Source organism: Castor canadensis, chromosome 1 (assembly GCF_047511655.1).
Source record: "Castor canadensis chromosome 1, mCasCan1.hap1v2, whole genome shotgun sequence".
NCBI lineage: Eukaryota > Metazoa > Chordata > Mammalia > Rodentia > Castoridae > Castor > Castor canadensis.
Genome location: NC_133386.1, coordinates 54,190,019 through 54,212,415, shown reverse-complemented (window position 1 = coordinate 54,212,415; position 22,397 = coordinate 54,190,019). Strand labels below are relative to the sequence as shown.

General features: G+C 37.3%; 1 protein-coding gene across 7 annotated transcripts in view; it reads left to right on the top strand.

The window, feature by feature from the left end:
• Nucleotides 1-22,397, top strand: part of Afg1l (AFG1 like ATPase) — a 211,823-nt gene that overhangs the window by 46,394 nt on the left and 143,032 nt on the right. For 5 of the 7 annotated variants that reach the window (XM_074077257.1, XM_074077273.1, XM_074077281.1 and 2 more), the window contains 3 exons: nt 3,108-3,159; nt 14,559-14,660; nt 22,076-22,206. In XM_074077257.1, the coding sequence (XP_073933358.1) occupies nt 3,108-3,159; nt 14,559-14,660; nt 22,076-22,206 (285 nt within the window). The remainder of the gene's footprint in view (nt 1-3,107; nt 3,160-14,558; nt 14,661-22,075; nt 22,207-22,397) is intronic. The other 2 variants (XM_074077264.1, XM_074077290.1) reach the window with 1 other exon arrangement.

Below are 22,397 nucleotides of genomic sequence, written 5' to 3'. Positions count from 1 at the left end.
CCTGCATATTACTTTTTTATAGCAGTATTGAGTTCTTACCATGCCATCTCTTCCCCTGTCTTTGTTAATTTTTTTGCTTGAACTTCATTGGTTGTAGCATCTGAATAGAACTAGAATAAATCTATTCCTTAAAGTATTCACACAAAATATTTTTCAAGCAAATCAAAACAACTCAGAGATTCCATCTCACCCCAGTCAGAATGGCAATCATCAAGAAAACAAACAACAGCAAATGTTGGTGAGGATTTGGGAAAAAGGAACCCCATACACTGTTGGTAAGAATGTATATTAATTCAGCCCCTGTGAAAATCATTATGGTGATTCCTCAAAAAACTAAAATTAGAACCACCATATGACCTGCTATATCACTCTTACATTGGGCATATATCCAATGTAAGTCAACATGCAATAGAGATACCTGCACACTTGTGTTTATAATAGTACTATTCATAATAGCCAAGTTATGGAATCAACTTAGGTGCCCATCATTGGATGAATGGATAGAGAAAAGGTGGTATATAGATGCTATGGAGTATTATTCAGCTATAAAGAAGAATGAAATTAGTTGGGCACTGGTGGCTCACACCTGTACTTCTGGTTACTCAGGAAGCAGAGATCAGGAGGTTTGTGGTTTGAGGCCAGTCCAAGCAAAATGAAAGCAAGACCCTATCTCAGAAATATCCAACACGCACCCAAAAGAGGATTGGTGGAGTGACTCAAGTGGTAGCATGCCTGCCTAGCAAACATGAGGCCCTGAGTTCAAACCCCAGTACCATAAAAACAAAACAGAAACCAAAAACAAAACTCAAAAACAAAATTGTGTCAACATCAGAAAAGTGAGTGGGACTGGAGATCATCATGTTAAGTAAAATAAGCCAGATTCAGAAAGACAAATGCTGCATGTTTTCTCTCATTTGCAAAAGCTGTATCAAAGAAACGAATGTGAATATAAATGGTGAACTATTTGAGAGGGAGCCACTGAGAGGTCTGTGTGGGGAAAGAGAGTGAGAGGTGGGGAGCATATGATTGAAGTACATTGTATGGATGTATGAAAAGGTTATAATAAAACCCATTTAAAAATGGCAAGAACGGCTAAAAATGGGGGGAGGAGGAATAAAAAAGAGTAATGGAGGGTGAATATGATAAAGTCTATTAAACGTATATATGAAAATATCACAATGAACCCCCCACATTGCATAATTAATATGCACTATAAAACATGGAAAGCCTGTTTAATGATTACAGTTAGCTGCGGCAGCATATTCTTCACACAGGTTGGTTTTAAGTGTGTTTTGCTTTGCTTTTTTGAGGTAGAATCTTGCTTTACAGCCCAGGCTGGCCTTCAACCCAGAATCTTCCTGCCTCAGATTACTAGAGTTTATTTGGTCTTTCCCAATTTGAAGTTGTTCTAAAATTGTTTAGAGCATAAAACTTTTTCTGGCAAGATGAAAATAGAATAACTAGTATACAATAAAGGTTCATAGAAAAGAAAGAAAGAGAAAAATTAAGAGATTTTGGAAGGAGTGTCAATCTGTTTTCAGTTGAGATTTAAGACTAGATGGAGAGTTGACATGCAGAGAAACATAAAGAAGCTGTCCAGATGGCAGAATCAAAGTAGAGAACTGCTTGCCTGGCTTAAACCAGGGCGAGGTCCAGAAGAGCATGCTGGAGTCGGGGAATGAATTTAGTAGACAGGTTTCTGAGGCAAGTTGGAATTAATCCATAGATTATAAAACAAAAGCATTATGGGATATATCCTGAAATCTAGCTTTTTTTGTCTTTTTTGGTGGTACTGGGATTTGGACTCAGGACCTTGCACTTGCTAGCAGGTACTCTACCACTTGAGTCACTCAGCCAGCACAGGCTATTAAATCTTTTTTTTGGTGGTAAACAACAATTTATTCTTGCTTTATAGTTTTATTTACTTGCATAATTGCATCTTACAATTTCACCCATAACCACTATTTTATTTTCTGTTTCTAGGTATCTGTTTTTTTTTTTTTTTTCCTTTTGTAGTGCTGGAGTTTGAAACCAGAGTCTTGCACATGGTAGGCAAGTGCTCTATCACTGAACTACATTCTCAGCTCTCTAGGTGTTTGAATTTGTTTTTATAATTTGTGTTTTGGATTGCACCTATAAATGAGATGACACAATAGTTTTCTTTCTGTGTCTGGCTTATTTCACTAGTGTAATGTCCTTTAGGTATACCCGTGTTGTTGCAAATGACAAGATCTCTTTTTTATTTAAAGAAGAATAATACATTGTATGTAATACCATAATTTCTTTATCCATTCATCCATACATGGGCACATGGGTTGTTTCCATATCTGGCTTTTGTAAATAATGCTGTAATAAACATGGGAAATGCAGACATCTTTATGAGGTGGTGATTTCATTTCAGTGTATTCCCAGAAAGATTTGCTAGGTCATGTAATAGTTTTACCCTTTTTCTTTTTTTGAGACAGGGTCTTGCTGTGTATTTGAGGCTGACCTCAAACTTGAGATCCTCCTCCTCAACTTCTGGAGTTGCCAGGATTACAGGTGTGAACCACCACGCCCAGTAGTCTCTGTGATTTTTTGACTACTCTTAAGTACTTCATATAAGTACAATCATACAAGCTGAGCACTGGTGCTCCTAGTTACTTGGGGGCTGTGATCCAGAGGACTGAAGTTTGAGGCCAGCCTGAGCAAGTAGTTCAAGCAACCCAATCTCCAAAATAACCAGAGCAAAATAGACTGGAGTGGGCTCAAGTGGTAGGACGCCTGCTTTATAATCACGAAGCCCTGACTGAGTTCAAACCCCAGTCCCACCAATAAATAAATAAATAAATAAATAAAGGTAGAATCATACGGTATTTGTCTTTTTGTGGCTGTCTTATTCCAGTGTCCTCAGGGTTTATCCATTTTATAAGCTGTGTTAGAACTTCCTTCTTTTTAAAGGCTGCATAATATTCTGGCTTCACAGATTTTTTACATCAAGTTTTTTCTAGTTATTGTGTGTAATAGTCTGTCTAAGTCCTGTATATAGTACAGTTAGAAACAGTATGTATGTGATTATATTTCATTATTTTCATGATGGAGATTTATAATTTGTTCTTAATTTGCAGCTTTTTTCAAGGAACAAACCTCCAAGGGGCCTATATGTTTATGGAGATGTTGGTAAGTGTTCAAATAAATTTTGGATGGGCCAATCAGATAATTTTCCAGCTTTTGCTCAGGGGTAACTTCATTTCCATCCCTCAGTCCACCACCACAGGGTGAAGTAGGGGAGGAGAGGGCAATTTTCTCAGCTTTCACCTTTCCTTTCACGTAGGATGCGGCTGTAACTTTAGGTAGAATTAGTTACTATGTTAGGTGCAAGCATTACGTAACATGTAAAGTAGTTGATCTCCAGGAGGAAAGTAACGTGTGGATAGGTTATGGATAAGCCAGGGTATTGTAACCTAGTGCTATTTGATTGAGCTTAATTTTTTTTAAATTTTTTCATGTTTACTTTTAATTTTAACTCATATTTCTATTTATAATCTAAGCCTTTCAATTAACTACTTAGTTGTTTTGTTTTGTTTTGAGACAGGGTCTTACTGTGTTGCCCAGGTTGGTCTCAAATTCATGGAGTCAAGTGATCCTCCTGGCTCAGTCTGCCAAGTGTCAGGACTACAGGCATGCACTACTGTGCCTGTTACTTATCTTTAATTAGGAGATACTCTAAATGCGTGAGTGGTGACATATTGTTGGTCTCTTCTATATATTGCGCACAGAGACACATATTTATTGGGAACATTCTGAGGTTTACTTTGAGACCATTTTGGGCTACACAGGGAAATAAAACAAAGCAAAATTAAACAAGACTACAACATAAGTCCCCAAATCCTGACTTTCCTAATCAGGTCATGTCTTCTCCTGAGGTCTCCCTTGACCTTATTCTTGCTGAAATCTTCTGTTTTCTAGTTTCCATTTCCTTCGTACAGATCCTTTGCTCTGAGGCCTAAACCTCTCCCTAGTTACCTACATTCACTGATGTCACGGAGGTGGCTTCTACTTCACTTGGTTCCATTGTCTTTGTCCTTATCAAGTTTTTCTTTTACTGGCATTCTAAAACTCACATCTCCCCATAAGGAGAGCAGTTTGGACCTAGATTAATACACACGCTCCAGGACCGCCTAGAGCCATAGCACATCGGTGTTACGAGGGAGTCATGGCACAGCTTATTTTCTTACTATGATTTTTGGGACAAAAAAAAAAAAGTTGAGAAAGTGGTTAGAGTGTCTTAAGATAAATTGTTAATTCTTATCTCCTCTTCTTCGATTTGATTACTAATGCCTTATAAAATTCTTCTAGTTCTTCTTCTTTTTTTTTGGTGGTGCTGGGTTTGAATTCAGGGCTTCATGCTTGCGAGGCAGGTGCTGTACCACTTGAGCCACACCCCCAGCCCAGTTGGGTCTCATATATTTGGCTTCAGACTGCAATTCTATCTGTGCCTTCCTTTGTAGCTGGGATTACTTGTTGATATGGGCTCTCACTAACTTTTTGCCTTGAGCAGTGATATTCCTGAGTAGCTGGGATTACAAGTATGTACCACTGTGCATGGCCTCAAGTTCTTAAAAAAATTACAGATTTAAAAATATTAAAGAAGCTCAAGTTTTTTTCTCTTCACTTAAAAATATCTCAAATTCTGTTCTATTATTATCTATTGTATAATGCATCCTATTCTATTCTACTTAGGAATCTCTTTTTTTTTAGTTCACTGGCTAATTGGAATTTTGAGACCAGTGTGTATTTACTTCTTACTTATTTATTATCATATTATTGTTCTATTGGGAGTATTGTGATGTTTACAAATGTGCTTATAATATATCATAGTTGAATCCACCCCGTCCATCTTTCTCCTTTACCTACCCCCCTACTTATTTATAACATGCTTAATCAGTTTATGTGTGTGTGTTTTTGGGTACCACTAACAGAGCTTGTTCTGTTCTCTTTGCTTCTGAGAACAGCTTACTTCCTCTACCTTCACTTTTACGTGTAGTTATTGTGAAAATCAGCAGCTTTGTTTCCCGTTACCATAACCACTTAATCATAAAATGGAAATGATTAATACAATACAACTGTTTCTACTTCTTCAAAATGAATAATAATAATAAAAACAAAATGGAAAATATGACCATATTCTAACTAAGTGAGGGGAGATGCAAGTAATTTATCTGAATGCTTGAAAAAAATTAAGAAATATGTAATAACATTGAGTGTTCACATAGCCTGGGGGTATGATAACTTTTGGGTAGAAACATCTTTATAATATAGAGAGGAAGAAGGAAAGGAATTTTAAAATAGGGAATGAGATGAATGTTTTGATGGCTATCACCAATTTAGAATCTGACAATATAGGTTATAAAAGATGGGTGAAAGTGTCATTTTGGAGCTATCTGGGAGAATAGCCTCAGAATGCTATCATAAGCTCTTACTTTTTTTTTTTTTTTCCTGTACTAGGGTTTAAACTCAGGGCCTACACCTTGAGCCACTTCACCAGAGTTTTTTTTGTGATGGTTTTTTTTTTTTTTTTGAGATAGGGTCTTGCAAGCTGTTTGCCTGTGATTGGCTTCAAACTAGGATCCTCCTGATCTCTGCCTCCTGAGTAGCTAGGATTACAGGTGTTAGCCACCGCCACCTGGCTAAGCTCTTACTCTTTACTGTTTCCTTTCTTGGACTTGAGAAACGGGTATTATAGCCTAAGGAGACTCACTGGGAAAGAGGATGTGTGCTTCATTTCTCACTCTTCCTTCCTATACTGCGTTTGGGCTCTTCACACCTGCTTCACTCTACTCTCTTGTCTTCATAGATGAGTTGAGATGACTGACCCAGATGGACCCTAAATCCAGGGAACTTCCACAGAGCTGATACATAAACTGGAGGGATTAACATCATGATGCAATCTTGAAAATACATACTTTCATTAACAGAACGTTTAACACATTCATACATTGGCCAAAAGCTTTGCTAGTTTTGTTTTGTGGCTTTCTTCATGTCGTGCAACAGCTTTCTCACAAGGCTCCAGCACTTGACCTGGAGACTGGCAGCAGTGGTGGCAGGGCTATTGATTTCATTTCTCTGAGACAGTAGAAGAGAATAAAGGTACATTTTGCTTATCAATCCTCCTTCTGCTGCCTCCTGATTTAGCCTCATCTGTTTCACATTAACACTGAGCACTGAACCTTCAACAGTTGAAAGAGAGGGTGCTTTTAAGGTCGGGAAGCATAGTTCTTCCAGGCTGGAAGGTGGTGATGTACTCAACTTCCTGCTGCTTCTGCATGGACAGCTGGGAAAAAGGACCGCCAGGGGGTGCTCTCGAGTAGTTCTTTTTGACTTCATAATTAGGGATTGGATGTTAGAATTTAGGTTTGTCCAAGTTATTCCCTTGACAAGAATTCTCTTTTGGGAAAAACATAAGATCTTACTTATGAGTCTTTAAGGACCAAAACAAAATTGAGAACTATGTAGATTTTAGTATTGGTTTCCTCTCCCATCTGTTTTCAAGGTCTTCTGACTGCTTGACAAGTATTTTTTGAGCACCTGCCTTGTGCCCAGCAATATGTTACTTTTAGAGATGTTTTAGTGAGTAAAGGCAGATCTGGCCTCTCAAAGATTAGAAACAGGTGCAATGGCCTCAAATCTTTTTTTTTTTTGGTACCAGAGTTTGTGCTTGCAAAGCAGGCACTCTTACCACTTGAGGCACAACTCTAGTCCATTTTGCTCTGGTTATTTTGGAGACTGGGGCGTCTCATGAACTATGCCTGAGCTGGCAATCTTCCCAATCTCAGCCTCCCAAATAGCTAGGATTACAGATGTGAGCCACCAGTGTCCAGCACCTCAAATCATTTTTGAACATGACCCATAGTTCTACAGTGTTTTACTGTATGCTGAGTGTATACTCCCCTCCCACACACCTAAAAGAATAGTTTCACAAAATAATACTTACCTTTCCACATGATGAATTTTGATATTTACTTTTCTATTTGAAAAGTAAAATTTCTTTGTTTCTTTCATGACAAAGTGATTGTGATATAGTGACAGTTTAAAAAGCACTGCTGTAGTGTCTCTAGTACCCATCACTTTATGCTGGGGTGCTGGTGTTTGTTTACACCCTTGCAGGCATGGACTTCTCTTGCTGGAACTTCCACAGGTTGCAACTTTCTCCTCTTCTAAACTAACCTGGTTGAACTCAATGATCCCAGAGCCCACCTTCTAGGTAAATATCTGAACTACTTCTAAACTATTTAAATCTAAGCTATTCTAAATTACTTGCCAAATTTTAATGGCAAGAACATTCCAGAACATCTGCATTTAAAGGCCTTCTAAGAATTAAGATTTTACTGAGCACTTTGGTATATCCATTAAACAGTATTTCCAGTTCCACCCCTTACCTTCTCCTATCTTCCAGTCCTTCTCAACTACCATTCTACTTTCAACTTTCTGTTTCTATGAGTTTGACTTCTCTAAGTTCCTCATGTAAGTAGAAACATCTGGTACTTGTCTTTTTATGTCTGGTTTATTTCATTTACCAAACTAGCTTCAAGATTCATCTATGGTATAGCAAACATCAGAAATTTCTTTCCTTTTAAGGCTGAGTAATGCTATATTATATGTACACACCACATTTTATTTGTCCATATCCTTTAATGGATATTTTGGGTTGTTCTGTCTTTTGGCTATTGTGAATAATGCTGCAGTAAACATTGATGTATAGATATTTGTTTAAATACCTGCTTTCAATTATTTTATTTATGTACCCATTGCTTGATCATAGATCATTTAACGCTTATTTTTTTGAGGAATTGCCATACTGTTTTTGACAGCAACAGTAGGTACCAGCAAACACAAGGTTCCAAGTTTTATACCTCTTCTCCCACTTGTTAATTTATGTCTTTTCAGTAATAACCATTCTAATGTAGGTGAACTGGTATCTCATTGCAGTTTTGATTTGCTTTACTTGAATAATTAGTTATGTTGACTATCTTTTCAGTATACTTTTTCATATTTATCCTTAAATCAGGTTGAGTCTGCTGCTTCTCCTAGTTTGCTGAAAGTTTTTTTTAAATCATGAATGTGCCAAAGTCTGTTAAATTTTTTTCAAATGTTGTGTGACAATCTTTTTTTTTCCTTTATACCTTTAATACGATGAGTTATATTGATAGGTTTTGTGTGTGTGTGGTACTGGGGTTTGAACTCAGGGCCTCGTGATTGCTAGGCAGGTACTATACTTCTTGAGCCACTCTGCAACCAATACTGGCTGATTTTTAATGTTGAGCATTCTTGCATTTCTGATATAAGCCTCATTTGATAAAGATGTACTATCCTGTTTGTATATTGCCAGTCTCATGAAATGAACTGGAAAGTATTCCTTCCTCTATTTTCTGAAGAGTTTGTGTAAGATTGGTGTTATTTAGTTCTAATATAGTTGATAGTTTTCTTTAGTTAAGCCATTTGGACTTGGAGTGTTTTTTGTAGGTCAGTTATTAATCATACATTTAATGTCTTTAATAAGTATAGTTATTTAGATTTTCCATTTATTTTTATATCAATTTTGGTAATTTATGTCTTTCAAGGAATTGACCCCTTTTATGAATTTATCATAGTTTCTTATTATCCTTTTAATGTCTTTAGGAACTGTAGTGATAACTTTTTCTATTCCTGATGTTGATGATTTGTGTTTCTTTTTCTTTTTTTTTATGGTACTGGGGTTTGAACTTAGGGCCTCCTGTTTGCTAGGCAACTGCTCTAGCACTTGAGCCACTGTGCTGGGCTGTTTTTGTGTTGGGTATTTTTGAGATAGGGTGTTGAGAACTATTTGCCCAGACTGAACCATAACCTTCCTGACCTCTGCCTCCCAAATACTAGGATTACAGGTGTGAGGCACAGGGTTTCTTTTTTTAAAATTGATTAGTTTAGCTAGGGTTTTATCTGTTATCAGTTTTTGTGTTTTCAAAGTATCACTTCTGGTTTTAGTGATTTCTCTATTTTTTTATTTCTCATCTATTGATTTTTGTTTTATTATTATTTCTTTTCTTAAATACTTATTTTGAATTTTATTTGCTGTCCTTTCTAACTCTGTGGCAACTTAAATGATTGATTCAGAAACTTAATTGTTTTTATGTATTTATTACTTATTTATTTTTAAGACAGGGTCTTGCTATTTAGCAAAACCATGACTTCATGACTTTGAATTCATGATCCTCCGGCCTCTTGTCTCCCAAGTACTGGTATAGCAGACATGGGCCATCACAGCAGCAAAAACTTTATTTTCTAGTCTAGCACGGTGGCTTGAGCCTGTAATCCTAGCTATTTGGTAGGCAAAGATGGGGATGATCACTGTCCAGGCACAAAGCGAGGTCCTATCTCAAACGTAACCAACACAAAAAGAATCGGCAGAGTGGTAGAGCATATTCTGTGTTCTAAGAATGTATGCATAATTTAAGTCCTGTCAAATTTGTGGGAACTTGTCTTAGGACATAGGGTTCATCCTATTAAATATTTCATGTGTACATAAAGTACTATATGACCTTTCATTGCTGTGTGTAATGTTCTATAAATGTCAATTATGTCAAGTTGGTTGACAGTGTTATGGAAATCTTATATCTACACTTACTGCTTTTCTGTTTATTTATTTCTACTACCAAGAAAGGAGTGTTAAAAAAAAAAAGACTGTTGATGTCTCCAACTTTAATTGCAGATCAGTTTATTTCTATTTCATTTTTATTAGTTTTGCTTAATATACTTTGAGGTTCTTTAAGAGGGCACATACATATTTAGGATTGTTGTATCTTTTTCTCTTTTTCATTTTTTCACATAGGCTCTCACTGTGTAGCTCAGCTGACTTCAAACTCACAATCCTTCTGTCTCAGTGTCCAAATACTGGGTTTACGGGTGTGCACCACCATGCCTAACTAGCATTGTATCTTCTTGATGAGTTAATCCTCCTATTATTATGAAATATCTTTCTTTACCTTTAGCAATATTCCTTTTCCTTCAGTCTAGTTTGTTCACTATTAATGTAACTACCCTAGCTTTCTTTTGATGAGTATCTGCAGCACATATCTTTTTAAAATTTTATTGCTTCAGCCTATATAGATGAGTGTTTTCTAGAGAGAATATGGTTAGTTTTTGCTTTTTATCCATTTGTCTTAGCCTTTTTGCTGGATTGTTTGATCCATTTGAACTTATTAATATGATCTTTTATTTGTATTCTGTTTTTCTTATCTTTTTTGTTCTTAGTTTAAAAAAATTGTATCTTCTAGTTTACATGATTGACTTGTTTTTGTATCTTTATTATTTACATTTTGTTGTTTTATTTTTTTAATGGTTCCTCTAATGTTTAAAAATGCATTTTATTAAATTACAGTCTTCTTTTAACTTGTGTTACGTAGAACTTTATAATAGTGTTCTTTTATCACAATGAAACACCTCATTTTGTGCAATTAATATGTGCTAATAAAAATAGTATTCTTCTGTTTCTCTCATCTACCTAACAATAATAATATTTGTGTCATTATCGTATACTATCCTTCTAGGTAGATTTTTAACCCTATAATACTTCTATGTAGCTTATTGTTTTAAACAATTGTTATCGAAAGAAATATTTATCATTTCCTTCATTATTCATTTTTTGTGTAGATCTATTTTCATCAGTTATCATTTTTCACCATAAATTACTATTTTTCAACATTTTTGTTACAGAGGTCTGCTGGTAACTAATTCTTTTAACCTTTGTTTTTCTCAAAATATCTCCATTTCTTTCTTTTTGAAAGCCATTTTTACTGGCTATGTAGACTGGGTTTTCTGCTTTTCTCTCACATTTGATGATATACTTGAGATGGTTGATTTTAACAGGTGAGGGTCTACACTGTCACCATCTTTAAAGCATGTTGAATTTGATTTTGGCAGGGATGACTTGCATGGCAGCTTGATTTGTTCAAATCCCTTCCCTTTCTTTATCATTTTTTGGTTCCATTTTCCTTATTGTTGGCTTCATTCTTTTTTTTTTTTTTTGCAGCTGAAAATTTTATTTATTTATTTATTTTTATTGTTTTATTATTCAAATGTGCATATAATGCTTGGGTCATTTCTCCCCCCTGCCCCCACCCCCTCCCTTACGACCCATTCCGCCCCCTCCCTCTTCTCACCACCCCCTGGATACCTGGCAGAAACCATTTTGCCCTTATCAATAATTTTGTTGAAGAGAGAGTATAAGCAATAATAGGAAGGACCAAGGGTTTTTGCTAGTTGAGATAAGGATAGCTATACAGGGAGTTGACTCACATTAATTTCCTGTGCATGTGTGTTACCTTCTAGGTTAATTCTTCTTTATCTAACCTTTTCTCTAGTTCCTGGTCCCCTTCCCCTATTGGCCTCAGTTGCTTTTAAGGTATCTGCTTTAGTTTCTCTGCGTTGAGGGCAACAAATGCTAGTTAATTTTTTAGGTGTCTTACCTATCCTCACCCCTCCCTTCTGTGTGCTCGCTTTTATCATGTGCTCAAAGTCCAATCCCCTTGTTGTGTTTGCCCTTGATCTAATGTCTGTATATGAGGGAGAACATATGATTTTTGGTCTTTTGGGCCAGGCTAACCTCACTCAGAATGATGTTCTCCAATTCCATCCATTTACCAGCGAATGATAACATTTCGTTCTTCTTCATGGCTGCATAAAATTCCATTGTGTATAGATACCACATTTTCTTGATCCATTCGTTGGTAGTGGGGCATCTTGGCTGTTTCCATAACTTGGCTATTGTGAATAGTGCCGCAATAAACATGGGTGTGCAGGTGCCTCTGGAGTAACCTGTGTCACAGCCTTTTGGGTATATCCCCAAGAGTGGTATTGCTGGATCAAATGGTAGATCAATGTTTAGCTTTTTAAGTAGCCTCCAAATTTTTTTCCAGAGTGGTTGTACTAGTTTACATTCCCACCAACAGTGTAAGAGGGTTCCTTTCTCCCCCTGTATCCTCACCAACACTTGTTGTTGGTGGTGTTGCTAATGATGGTATAGCTTGCTTTCTTGAAAGGCTGGAAGCAGGATCCTCCTCAGAATCCAAATTAATGCCCCTAGACAGTGTTGACTTAATTGGGTCACATGCCCACAATTGCACCAACCACATGGGTCCTACCCTGTGATTGACATGCTCAGAATCACATCAAGCAGAAAAGCGGCAGTTTTCAGAAGGAAGAGATTTAGGACAGTGTAAAAAACCTGAAAAAAATCAGGAAAAGACAAAACAAGATGTCTGTTGCAGTTTCTAAGAGCCCTTTCTATTTTGAAGACATATATAAGGTTATCTTTCCCATGAGGGCAGGGTTTTTATCAGTTTTGTTCACTATTTTATCCTAAGTGTCTCAAATATTATCTTACACATTGTAGACATTCAGTAAAAATGAATTTATTTATTGATTAAATAAATAAGGATTTTTATGTGGTTTTAAAATTCAAAAGGTTAAATTTCATGTAGCCTAATTATCTTTCTCTTTATTTCTTATTTATTTATTTATTTATTTTATTTATATTATGTAGCCCAGGCTAGCCTTGAACTCAAGATCCTCCTGCCTCAACCTTTCCTCCCAAAGGCTGGGATTTCAGGCGTATGCCACTATGCCTAGCATAGTTTTTTCCTTTTTTTTGGTGGCAGGCAGTACTAGAATTGAACCCACACCCTTATGCTTTCTAAGCATGTGCCACCAACCTATAGGCCCAGGGCCACCAATTATTTCCTCTTGCTTTTCTTTCTAGAAATATGATGACCTTGGTACATTTTAGGCCCATTTTAAAGAGAGTACAAATATTAAGTTCTAATATATACTATTCACATTTTGGTTAACTAATACAGGGCTATTTATTTATTTATTGCAGTACCGGGGTTTGAATTCAGGGCCTACACCTTGAGTCATTCCACCAGTCCTTCGTTGTGATGAACTCACCAGAGCCCAGCAGGACTTTTTCTGGATCCACATGTATCTCATGCTGCATACAGTAGAATTTGAGTTTATTAATTTACTTTTTTGGTAACTGTGGTGATTTAAAATCTGCTCCCACTCAGCAAAATATTTTGCAAAGAATTTTTGAAAATTTTGCCAAGAATTACTTTTTAATTTAAGTGACCTGTTCATTAAAAATCTGTTTGTGAGCTGGGCTCCTATGACTCACGTCTGTAATCCTAGCTACGCAGGAGGCAGGGATCAGGAGGATTGAGGTTTGAAGCCAACCTGGGCAAATAGTTCAGAGACCCTCTCTTGCAAATACCCAACACAAAACAGAGCTGATGGAATGATTCAAGTGGTAGAATGCCTGCCTAGCAAGAGTTTAAACTCCAGTGCCACCAAAAAAAAAAAAAAAAAAAAAAGTTTGAGAATTGTATTTTCACATACAAAAGACATTCTGGCAATCAGCTGGCATGGGCTTGGAGTCATCTTATGGAATTCAAGAAAGTCCAAAGGATGAGGCTCAGATCTTACTTCCTGAGCTTCAGCTCCTGATAGGAAAGGGTGGGGGAGGAGGAAGGCAGTAGGGCAATAGAAAATGGGACTAGTATGGTATGTGAAGGCCTGGCCTGCTGGCCTGCTGAAGGACACTGGGGTATGAACTGACTTGGGCACTGCCACTGTTCCCAAAGTGCTGGGCTTTCTGCAAAGGAATAAGACTTTTGTACCTGCCTGTGTTAAGTACTCAGGCTGTTGACTATTCACAATTATAGCAACTAAAAGTTTCAGAGTGTTGAAAACTAGGTAATTTAAGGAGTGACTACATCAGATTTCTTAAGTAGTCCTCATTTTGAAGGACCTGTATTCTCAGCTTTAGGGAAAATGTTATAATTGGCCATTCTCCAGCTCTAATCTACATTTTTCAATATTTATGTTAGCTAGTAATCTTTCACTTTCTCTTAATTTTCTTATGTTTCACTTCTGAATTTTTTCACAATGCTTAAAACAGCTTCTAAAACAGAGTAACAACACAATAATTAATTAATTATGTTATTTATACTAGTGTCTTTGGAAGGGAAGGCTGAAGATAATGTAACTTTTACCAGTTTATGGACACAGTTCTCTGGAGAAAGCAGCCCTTGCAACGTTAACTAAGTGTATTTCCTAAAAATACGATTCTAACAGAAAAGAATAAGATTAATTTTCTTTTAAGCCAGTTTAAAATGCAAAGTAAACATCCCTTTCTAAAAAAGTAACAATTCTTTTTTTTTTTTTTTTTTTTTTTTGGTGGGACTGGAGTTTGAACTCAGGTCTTGCAAAGCAGGGGCTCTACTGCTTAAGCCACACCTCCAGTTCTTGCTCTGATTATTCTGGCAATGGGGTCTGAGAACTCTTTGCCTGGGTTAGCCTTGAACTTCGATCTTCCTGCTCTCAGCCTCCCAAGTAGCTAGGATTTCAGGTGTAAGCCACTGGCTCCTGGCTAAGTGATATAATTCCTCAGCTTTCTAATAGAAGAGTATGGTTTCTTTACATCAAGGCTAATGAGCAATCAGTACATGCTGTTCAATAGTATTCTTTAACCTTTTTTTATTTTTAAGGTACAGGGAAGACAATGGTGATGGACATGTTTTATGCCTATGTGGAAATGAAGAGGAAAAAACGGGTTCACTTTCATGGTTTCATGCTAGATGTACACAAAAGTAAGTTAACGATCTGAAGGAAGAAATTTTTCAGTGTGTAAACTCTATAAAATAGTTTCAGTAAACAATAATATATAATATTTTTAAAAGTTTGATGTTTTTAAATTTAGATTTTTGCTTCAAGTCAGATTTTATTTGGTTTCATTTGTTTCATGCTGTATGGAAACAGTAACTACATCTATGGTTGGTTCTTAAGTCCAACTCAGTACTTCCCAATCAGAGAAAAGAGGTCACTATATGAAGGTCTGGCATTTTCTATTTCTGCTAAGGGTTGATGTTAAATGTTAAAAACATATCTGTTTCAAGCTGGATCCTGGTGGCTCATCCCTGTAATCCTAGTACTGGGGCGGCTGAGATTGGGAAGACCAAGATTCAAAGCCAGAGGGGGAAAATAGTTTGTGTGACTCCATCTCCAAAATTAACAGAAGCACAATGGACTGGTTCAAGCAATAGAGCACCTACTTTGCAAGTTGGAGACCCTGAGTTCAAATGCTAGTCTCACCAAAAAGAGCCAAAAAACAAAATACACATTTGGACAGATTCCAAGATGACAGCGGCTAGAGGGAGGAAGCAGAAAGCATGTCTCCTATAGTGAAATCTTGGAGAGACGCTGGAGACACACCTTGCAGGCAAAACCACCGAGAAGAGGCAAAACTTTGACCCCTCCACACCTCCAGCCGGCACAGAGCATGTCCACTTCACGTTAAATGGAGAAACCAGGAGGGCCCCTGGGCTGCCAGTCGCCTGCGCCCAGATGGCTTGGGAAGATGCAGACAAGGTGAGCTTAGCGGTACCATGGTAATCCCACAGACAACCCTGGGCTGGAGCAGCATAGCCCCCTGGACAGACCGGCCCCCACCCGGGGACAAGAGAGAAATTGAGTAATAAGCAATAAGAACAATAAGGACACGTGGGAAAGAGGGTGGGGCACACTGAGTGCCGAAGATGGGGGGGAAGGGAATCCTTCCCAGAACTGTAAATAAACAAGCCAGGCTGGCCGGAGAGGCTCTGAGCAGGGGCACACCCAGCAAGCAGGAGAGGGAAAGCTTGTGAGAGTGGTGGAGGGAGGAAAACTCTACAGGAGAGAGGGGAAGACCCACCTCCCATGTGACCTGTAAACAAACATGCCGGCCGGCAGGAGCAGCAGCATTGCCCAGTAATCAGGAGTGGGAAAGCTTGTAAAAGTGGCGGTGGGAGGAAAACTCCACAGGAGAAGGGGGAAGACCCACTTCCCACGTGAGCTGTAAACAAACACACAGGCCTGAGAAAGCAGGTGCAGTGTCACCTCCTCCTGTGTGCTTGGAAAGGGGAAAGCTTGTAGCAGAGGCTCGCACACAGGAGAACTCTGAATAAACAAAGCCTGCAGGGCCAGGTGAGTGTTAGGCTCACTCCTGAGATCTGCATAAATAACCCCTCCAGCAACAGCAGGCTGACAGCAGCAGGCAGGCAAGCCATAGCCGCAGATACCATTCACAGAACTGTCTCCAGACAGTTTTTTTTTTTCTCTCTCCCTACCTTTGATGAGAAAACAACTGAACTACACCTGCATGTGAAAAACTTACTGAAACGGTATTGCATTTGAAATTTGGACACTGTGGGTTTTTTTGTTTTTGTTTTTTTTTGTGCAGTTTTGTTCTACTTTATGCATCCCCTTTGATGAGACAACTACAGAACAACATCTGAGGCACCATCTCCAGGATTGGAGACTGAGACAGACACTGAAACTTCATTGCATTTGAACTTGGAGGTTTTTTTTTTTTATTTTCTAGTTTTCATTTTGGTTTATTTTATTATATATATATCTTTCATTTACTATTTTTTATTGTTATTCTTATCTTTATTCTTTTTATTTTTTATTTTTAATCCTCTCTCTGTCTCTCTAATGCCTGTTCAGCATACTGTCAACTAGTACACTAACGCTCCCTGTTTATACCTTTGAAACTTTTTTTTTTGATTCCTTGTTTTGTTTTCTCCTATTTGTTTGTTTATTTGTTTTTCCCTTTTCTTTAATTTCTTGCTTTCCATCTCAGCTCACTATTCCATTCTAAATATTACAATTGTTAGTATTACAAGCTAGAAAATACTTAATTGCACACAGTACAGGGACAGTAACAACACCAAAGACAATGACGGGAAGACAGAAAAAACAAGGAAACCAGTTTCCCCACAGCAAAAAATTAGTACAGGAACCAGAGGAAAATGAAGAAAACAGATACTCAGATGCAGACTCCAACAAAATGAAGATAAACTATACCAAAGGACCCAATGAAGCCCAAAAGAATAATTTAAAATGAGACGTACTACAGGTACTCAATGAGAATTTTATAGAGATGATACTGGATAGGGTCAACCAAAATGTACAGGAGACACTCAAGAAATTCCAAGACAATAAAAATAGAGAATTTGAAAAAGCAAAAGAAGAAATAAAGGAAACCATAGAAGCACTGTATAAACACCAAAGTGAAACAGAGAACACGATGAATAAACAGATAAATGAACTCAGGACAAAAATAGACAACATTAAAGAGGAAACCACCCAGGATATGGAAAACCTCAGAAAAAGAACGAAACAGAACTGCAAAACAAAACGGAAGGCCAATCCAGCAGAATAGAACAAACAGAAGACAGAATCTCAGAACTTGAAGATGAAATGCTAATTAAAGAAAAAACCAACGGACTATTAATTAAACAACTCAAGACCTGTGAAAAGAAAATGCAAGAACTCACCGACTCCATCAAAAGACCGAACTTGAGAATCATGGGCATGGAAGAAGGAGAAGAGGTGCAAGCGAAGGGAATGCGTAATATATTCAACAAAATAATAACGGAAAATTTCGCAAATCTAGAGAAAGATATTCCCATACAAATGCAAGAGGCCTCCAGGACACCAAACAGACCAGATCAAAATAGAACTACCCCACGGCATATCATCATTAAAACAACAAGTTCAGAAACTAGGGAAAGAATATTGAAGGCTGTAAGAGAGAAAAAACAAATAACATACAAAGGTACCCCATCAAAATCACAGCAGACTTCTCAACAGAAACATTAAAAGCAAGAAGAGCTTGGGGTGAGATCTTCCGGGCACTGAATGAAAATAACTTCAACCCCAGGATACTCTACCCAGCAAAACTATCATTCAAAATAGATGGAGCAATAAAAGTCTTCCATGATAAGCAGAAACTAAAACAATATGTGACCACAAAGCCACCACTACAAAAGATTCTTCAAGGGATTCAGCACATAGAAAGTGAAATCCAACATAACCATGAAAGGGCAGACAGCACCAAACTATAGGAAAAGAAAAAGTAAGAAAGTATAGAGTAACCTCAACTTAGGTACACACAATCAAACCTTCAAACAACTAAGACAACTAAATGACAGGAATCACCACATACCTATGAGTACTAACATTTAATGGTAACGGACTTAATTTACCCTTCAAAAGGCACCGCTTGACGGAATGGATTAAAAAGGAAGATCCAACAATTTGTTGCTTACAGGAGACCCATCTCACTGACAGAAATAAGCATAGGCTTAGGATGAAAGGCTGGAAGAAGCTTTACCAAGCCAATGGCCCCTGAAAACAGGCAGGAGTAGCAATACTTATCTCTGACAAAGTAGACTTCAAACCTACATTGATCAAATGAGATAAAGAAGGACATTCCATACTAATAAAAGGGGAAATAGACCAAAAGGAAATAATAATCATCAACCTGTATACACCCAATGTCAATGCACCCAATTTCATCAAACATACCCTGAAAGACCTAAAAGCATATATAAATGCCAACACAGTGGTTGTGGTAGACTTTAACACCCCATTATCATCAATAGATAGGTCATCCAAACAAAAAATCAATAAAGAAATCCAAGATCTAAAATATGCAATAGATCAAACGGACCTAGTTGATGTCTACAGAACATTTCATCCAACTTCTACACAATATACATTCTTCTCAGCAGCCCATGGAACCTTCTCCAAAATAGATCATATCCTAGGGCACAAAGCAAGCCTCAGCAAATTTAAGAAAATAGAAATTATACCATGCATAGTACTTTTTCACAATGCAGTAAAAGTAGAACTCAACAACAAAAAGTAAAGACAAAAAACATGCAAACAGCTGGAAACTAAATAACTCATTACTTAATGAACAATGGATCACCGATGAAATAAAAGAGGAAATTAAAAAGTTCCTGGAAGTCAATGAAAATGAAAACACAACCTACCGGAACGTATGGGACACAGCAAAGGCAGTCCTGAGAGGAAAGTTTATAGCCATGAGTGCATATATTAAAAAGACTGAAAGATCCCAAATCAATGACCTAATGATACATCTCAAACTCCTAGAAAAACAAGAACAAGCAAATCCCAAAACAAATAGAAGGAGAGAAATAATAAAAATAAGAGCTGAAATCAACGAAATAGAAACCAAAAAAACCATACAAAGAATTCATGAAACAAAAAGTTGGTTCTTTGAAAAATAAACAAGATTGACAGACCCTTGGCAAACCTGAGTAAATGAGGAGAGAAAAGACCCAAATTAGTAGAATCAGGAATGCAAAAGGGGAGATAACAACAAACACCATGGATGTCCAGGAAATCATCAGAGACTACTTCGTGAACCTATATTCAAACAAATTCAAAAATCTTAAAGAATTGGACAGATTTCTAGATACATATGATCATCCAAAACTGACCCAAGAGGAAATTAATCACCTGAATAGATCTATAACACAAAATGAAATTGAAGCAGCAATCAAGAGTCTCCCCAAAAAGAAAAGTTCAGGACCTGATGGATTCTCTGCTGAATTCTATCAGACCTTTAAAGAAGAACTGATACCACCCCTCCTTAAAGTGTTCCATAAAATAGAAAGGGAAGGAAAACTGCCAAACATCTTTTATGAAGCCAGTATTACACTTATCCCAAAACCAGGCAAAGACACCTCCAAAAAGGAGAACTATAGGCCAATCTCCTTAATGAACATTGATGCAAAAATCCTCAACAAAATAATGGCAAACCGAATTCAACAACACATCAAAAAGATTATTCACCACAACCAAGTAGGCTTCATCCCAGGGATGCAGGGGTGGTTCAATATACGAAAATCAATCAACGTAATAAACCATAATAACAGAAGCAAAGACAAAAACCACTTGATCATCTCAATAGATGCAGAAAAAGGCTTTGATAAGGTCCAACACCATTCCTAATTTTCTAAGAAAACTAGGAATAGAAGGAAAGTACCTCAACATTATCAAAGCTATATATGACAAGCCTACAGCCAGCATTATACTTAATGGAGAAAAACTGAAAGCACTCCCTCTAAAATCAGGAACCAGACAAGGTTGCCCACTATCGCCACTCCTATTCAACATAGTACTGGAATTCCTAGCCAGAGCAATTAGGCAAGAAGAAGGAAGCAAAGGAATACAAATAGTTAAAGAAACTGTCAAAATATCCCTATTTGCAGATGACATGATCCTATAACTTAAAGACCCAAAATACTCTACTCAGAAGCTCCTAGACACCATCAATAGCTACAGCAAGGTAGCAGGATATAAAATCAACATAGAAAAATCATTAGCATTTTTAAACCAATAAAGAAATGGGCAAGTGAACTAAACAGAACTTTCTCAAAAGAAGAAATTCAAATGGCCAAAAACACATGAAAAAATGCTCACCATCTCTAGCAATAAAGGAAATGCAAATTAAAACCACACTAATATTCCACCTCACCCCTGTCAGAATAGCCATCATTAGCAACACCACCACCAACAGGTGTTGGCAAAGATGCAGGGAAAAAGGAACCCTCTTACACTGTTGGTGGGAATGTAGACTAGTACAACCACTCTGGAAAAAAATTTGGAGGCTACTTAAAAAGCTAGACATCGATCTACCATTTGATCCAGCAATACCACTCTTGGGGATATACCCAAAAAACTGTGACACAGGTTACTCCAGAGGCACCTGCACACCCATGTTTATTGCAGCACTATTCACAATAGCCAAGTTATGGAAACAGCCAAGATGCCCCAGCACTGACGAATGGATTAAGAAAATGTGGTATCTATACACAATGGAATTTTATGCAGCCATGAAGAAGAACGAAATGTTATCATTCGCTGGTAAATGGATGGAATTGGAGAACATCATTCTGAGTGAGGTTAGTCTGGCCCAAAAGACCAAAAATCGTATGTTCTCTCTTATATGTGGACATTAGATCAAGGGCAAACACACCAAGGGGATCGGACTTTGAGCACATGATAAAGCGGAGAGCACACAAGGGAGGGGTGAGGATAGGTAAGACACCTAAAAAATTAACTAGCATTTGTTGCCCTCAACGCAGAGAAACTAAAGCAGATACCTTAAAAGCAACTGAGGCCAATAGGGGAAGGGGACCAGGAACTAGAGAAAAGGTTAGATAAAGAAGAATTAACCTAGAAGGTAACACACATGCACAGGAAATTAATGTGAGTCAACTCCCTGTATAGCTATCCTTATCTCAACTAGCAAAAACCCTTGTTCCTTCCTATTATTGCTTATACTCTCTCTTCAAGAAAATTAGAGATAAGGGCAAATTAGTTTCTGCCGGGTATAGAGGGGGTGGGGGGGAGAGGGAGAGGGTGGAGTGGGTGGTAAGGGAGGGGGTGGGGGCAGGGGGGAGAAATGACCCAAGCCTTGTATGCACATATGAATAATAAAACAATAAAAAAAATACACATTTGTTTCACGAAATTTTTCTTGATTAGGTCCTTTACTCTAAGTTACCTTAGCCTGTTGGTATTTGGTTTGTATTTGCATGTAGCCTTTATTTCTTTGGCTGTTGTTCTTAATGTTATTTCTTTCTTGTGTGATTTGGCTGTCAGCTATACTGTAACCTCTCTAGAGCAGGAACATTGTGTGTTTTCTCCCTAGTACTTTTAGCATTTATTGTACATATAATGATTAAAGTAGGACTGGGCTTGAATCTTTTCAGCTGGAAACAAGAGAACATTCTAATTAGATACGCTAGACATGATACACACTTCTTGGGCAGGATTACAGCCTCCACTCCCATTGCTGGAACCCTCAGAACTAACATCAATATGTTGATCCATCTAGTTATCTGTCTTTTACTTTGTCATTCTGAAGTGATTCAAGAGTGGAATCATGAATGATTCCACTTAGAAATCAACTTCCTAACAATTCTAAGACTATCGTAATACTTTGTATAACTTGTTTTGAATAATACTTGAATAACTTTATTTTAAATGCAATTAATTTCTGTAATCAAATATGGTTGTATATGGAATTTAAACTTAATTTTTATGTTTAGGCTAAAGTCTCATTTAGGGTTTTACATTTTTTATAGTTGTTTAAAATGTACTGTTAATGTAGTATTTTGTCTGTGTTTAATTTCATACATTTAAGGAATACACTGCCTTAAACAGAGTTTGCCAAAAAGAAAAGCAGGATTTATGGCTAAATCATATGACCCAATAGCACCCATAGCGGAAGAAATCAGTCAAGAAGCATCTCTCTTATGTTTTGATGAATTTCAGGTAAGAGAAAATTTTCACAACTGTAAAATGGTATATTTGAATGAAATATGAAGGTTTAAATTTTGCACCTAGTGTTTTTATTGTTTTATAAATTAATTTGATACATTCTTTCTTAACACTTTAATGTTAGTATCATGTATAGGGGTTTTCAAAACATGACCCACATAGGGCGAATGGAAAGGTTCTGAGCG